Source organism: Lathyrus oleraceus, chromosome 2 (assembly GCF_024323335.1).
Source record: "Lathyrus oleraceus cultivar Zhongwan6 chromosome 2, CAAS_Psat_ZW6_1.0, whole genome shotgun sequence".
NCBI lineage: Eukaryota > Viridiplantae > Streptophyta > Magnoliopsida > Fabales > Fabaceae > Lathyrus > Lathyrus oleraceus.
Window position 1 is genome coordinate 442535766 of NC_066580.1, and position 3589 is coordinate 442539354.

A 3589-nucleotide genomic window follows, 5' to 3' on the forward strand; every position below is an offset into this window, starting at 1 on the left:
CGGACGCAGAACCAAGTCCCAAACACCGTTACATTTAAATTGGATTAGTTTTTATTGCATAGAAGTAATCATCCATCATCAAGTTAAGAATCAGATAATGATTTAATTTCAATCTGAGAAATGAAAGTAGAGTACTTACATAAATTATTAACCCGTGACCTAGTACTTACTCCCTTTTTGATGAATCCCATGATTTGATCTAACATATGATCCTTTACAATTGTCCAACCTTGAGGTAACTGGTTCGAGGTCTCCTATTTTTCATTCTCATGTAACCTTTCCTCTTTATCTTCAGTAATGTCCTCATCCTTTGTTGAAGGAGTAGAATCCTCTTTGGAACTTTCATCGTCGACCAATCTTTCCGTTATTATACCTGAAACATCAAAAAAAATACCATTCCCTGTCTTTTAGGGTGATGACACATCAAAAGAAACATGAATTGACTCTTCTACATAAGCGGTTCTATGGTTTTTAACCTTATAAGCCTTACTCGTAGATGAGTACCCTAAGAATATACCTTCATCAGATTTTGCATCGAATTTACCATCCTTTCTATTATTTAAAATAAAGCATTTGCAACTGAAAACACGAAAATAAGAAATATTAGGTTTTCTACCCTTAAGTATCTCATATGGTGTATTCTCTAAGATGGGTCGAATTATCACCCGATTTAAGACATGGCATGTCGTATTAATCGCATCCGCATAAAAAATACTTAGGTAGGCTCATTTCATTTATCATAGTCTGAGCCAATTCTTCCAATACACGGTTTTTAAGCTCTAGAGCACCATTTTGTTATGGAATTATCAGACATGAGAAATTATGAGCAATTCCATTTTCAATTAAAAAGTTTTAAAATTGATGGTTAACAAATTCACCACCATGATCACTACGGAGAGTGATGATTTTATAACCAAAAACATTTTGGACAACCTTAGAAAAATCAACGAAAGCCTTAAAATTTTCATCTTTATGGGCTAAAAATAACGTCCAACTAAATCTAGAGTATTCGTCGACAATCATAAATTTGTAATAGTTTCCTTCTAAACTTCTTGTCTATGAAGGGACAAACAAGTCTAAGTGGAGAAGCTCGAGAGATTTTGATGTCGAAATAACCTTCTTCAGTTTAAACGACACTCTCGTTTGCTTTCCCATTTGGCAAGCATCACATAATTTATCTTTTAAAAACTTTATTTTAGGAATATCAACTACTATATTTTTGTATTATATTTTATTTAACAAGTCAAAATGAATGTGACTTAAGCATCTATGTCATAACCAAGAATCTTCACTCTTAGCTACCAAACACTTAGTTCCATACATTGAAACATCATCTAGATCAAGCATATAGACATTTTCAATCCTAGAACCCTTAAACACAAGGTCCTTACTAGTCTTATGCTCAGTTACACAACTAAGAGTATCAAAAACTACATAATACCCTTTTCACATAATTGGCTAGGTAAGTTATGTTTAAGCCCCTTGACTAAAAACACATTTCCAATGGTAACTGTAAGGTATTTCCCACAATACCTTCACCAAGAATCTTACCTTTCATATTGACTTCGTACGTGACGTGACCACTTTCATTCTCATCGAACTTGATGAACATGGAAGCATCTCCTGTCATGTGTCTTGAACATCCGCTATCTAGAAACCATAATCTTTTTGCAGAGGTAAAACTTTCCTGCAACAATTCAAATAGGTAATTTTGGTCCCCAACTAGTGGGTACTTTAGGGTTAGTTAATTTACATTTAGGAATCTATGTCATTTTACCACTGGGAACTTGAATGTTCCTAACATGACAAAGAGGCCTAATGTGACCCTTATCTCCACAATAATGGCAAATAGATTTAGAAGAATTATTTCTTCTATTTCTTTTAGTGACACAAGAGTTTTTCTTAAAAATATTTCCTCTTTCACAACTAGAAAAAGTACAAGATAGTGAAGTAGCATGTGTTAGTTGTCCTTTAAGAATTTCAATTTCAAGTTTTAAAATTGGACACTTAACACATTCCACAACTTCCATCTTTTCAACTAAAGTATTTGAAACATTACAATGCTCATCCATTAGAGATGTATATGCTTTCTTAAGAGATTCTAAAGCATGATTAATATGACTTATCTCTTCTTCAAGTTTTAAAATCATTTCTTTTTGGAGAGAAGTTTTCTTAAACACTTTTATAGAATCAACATACATGTCATTGAATGAATTTGACAATTCACTATAAGAATACTCATTATCAAAATAAGAATTATATACCTTTGAAGTTTCACCTTTCTTACGTGCCATCAAATGAAAGTTGACACACTCATCATCTGAACTCGAGCAAGAATCGATGGAGGAGCTCTCATCCTCTTCTTCCCACACGATGTAGGCTCTACAACCATTGTAACAGTTTCTCTTCATCTTGTAGAAATCATTGTCTTTACTTTTATGATGTTTTGTGAGACTTGGGCATATGGGTCTATAGTGTCCCAATTTTCCACATTCGTAACATGTGATATCATCATCACCTTTCTTGTGATCTTTCTTTGGTGGATGAGTATTTTTAAAATTCACTAGACCTTTGTCGATATGCTTGAGCCTGTTTCTATTTAGATATCCATTGTATCGTCTGATGAATAAACCTATTTCTTCCTATTTGGAAAATTCTTCGTCAGAGTTGTCACTTTCTTTCTTTGACTTCTTCCCTTTAGAAGATGAAGCTTTCAAATAAAGATCTTGTTTATCTTATTTGCATTTATCTTTATTTTTCGACCTTACTTCGCTATCGGGGATTCGATTTAGCTCATTCTCGTACTTGGCTAACTTTCCAAACAATTTTGTAATATCCAAAGTACTAAGACCATTTGATTCTTTTATAGCAATGACCTTTGGTTTCCACTCCCTACACATATATCTCAATATTTTGTTAGTAAAATCTTTGATGGAAAAGGTTTTACCCAAATTTCTCAATTTGTTGATTCTCCGGGTTCCTATGAAATAGTTCAAACTCCTCTGTAAACATATTGATTTTAGAATCATTGACGTCATGAGATCCCTCGTAAAGAGTTTGGAGATCGTCCCACATACTATTAGCACTCGTATAATGTGAATTTAAATATAACACTTTAGCGCTTAAAGCGGAAATAAGTATGTTCCTCGCTTTCAAATCATATGAAGCGCTTTTGGTTTCAGCATCATCCCAATCTTTTGGATGTTTAACGACACCGTCATCGCCCTTGGTAATAAATGATCCCTCGGTGACGGCACGCCCCATATTTTTGTCAACCAATAGCAAGTGTACATACATGTTCGCTTTCCAATAAGTATAATTTTCGCCTTTGAAAACAGGTGCTCTATTATACATTCCCTTAGGATCATCATGTTTTGCCACATTCACAACCTTTTTTGTCAATTAGACACAATCAAAAGACTAGTTCTTTATGCCAATTGTTGGGTGTGAATATTGGAGTAGAAAATGGTCTAGAGGTGGGTGAATAGACCAAAATAAAATTCAACCTCCATTTACAAAAATTATCAGAGTGTTTTCAAATATTGCGAGCAGGAGGTTTGATCACGTTAACACTAGATCGCTTCATAAA

The 3589-nt window shown here is 33.8% G+C and overlaps 1 protein-coding gene across 1 annotated transcript; it reads right to left on the bottom strand.

Moving 5' to 3' along the window:
* Window positions 1–254: 254 nt before the first annotated feature.
* LOC127123628 (uncharacterized) lies at window positions 255–3264 on the bottom strand. The gene is made up of 7 exons (XM_051053830.1): window positions 2948–3264; window positions 2769–2892; window positions 1803–2642; window positions 1497–1687; window positions 1280–1414; window positions 518–579; window positions 255–373 (listed from the first exon to the last, which is right to left on the bottom strand). The coding sequence occupies exons 1-7, from the start codon at window positions 3262–3264 to the stop codon at window positions 255–257; spliced, it is 1788 nt and encodes a 595-aa protein (XP_050909787.1).
* Window positions 3265–3589: the final 325 nt, after the last annotated feature.

What these genes read in the sequence shown, in the direction of transcription:
- LOC127123628 (XM_051053830.1), bottom strand. Translation starts at nt 3,264, where the DNA reads ATGGGGCGTGCCGTCACCGAGGGATCATTTATTACCAAGGGCGATGAC. An exon ending in ATCGAATCCCCGATAGCGAA is followed by an intron (nt 2,643 to 2,768) that starts GTAAGGTCGAAA and finishes TTTTCCAAATAG; the next exon opens with GAAGAAATAGGTTTATTCAT. An exon ending in GCTAAGAGTGAAGATTCTTG is followed by an intron (nt 580 to 1,279) that starts GTTATGACATAG and finishes TCGTGTTTTCAG; the next exon opens with TTGCAAATGCTTTATTTTAA.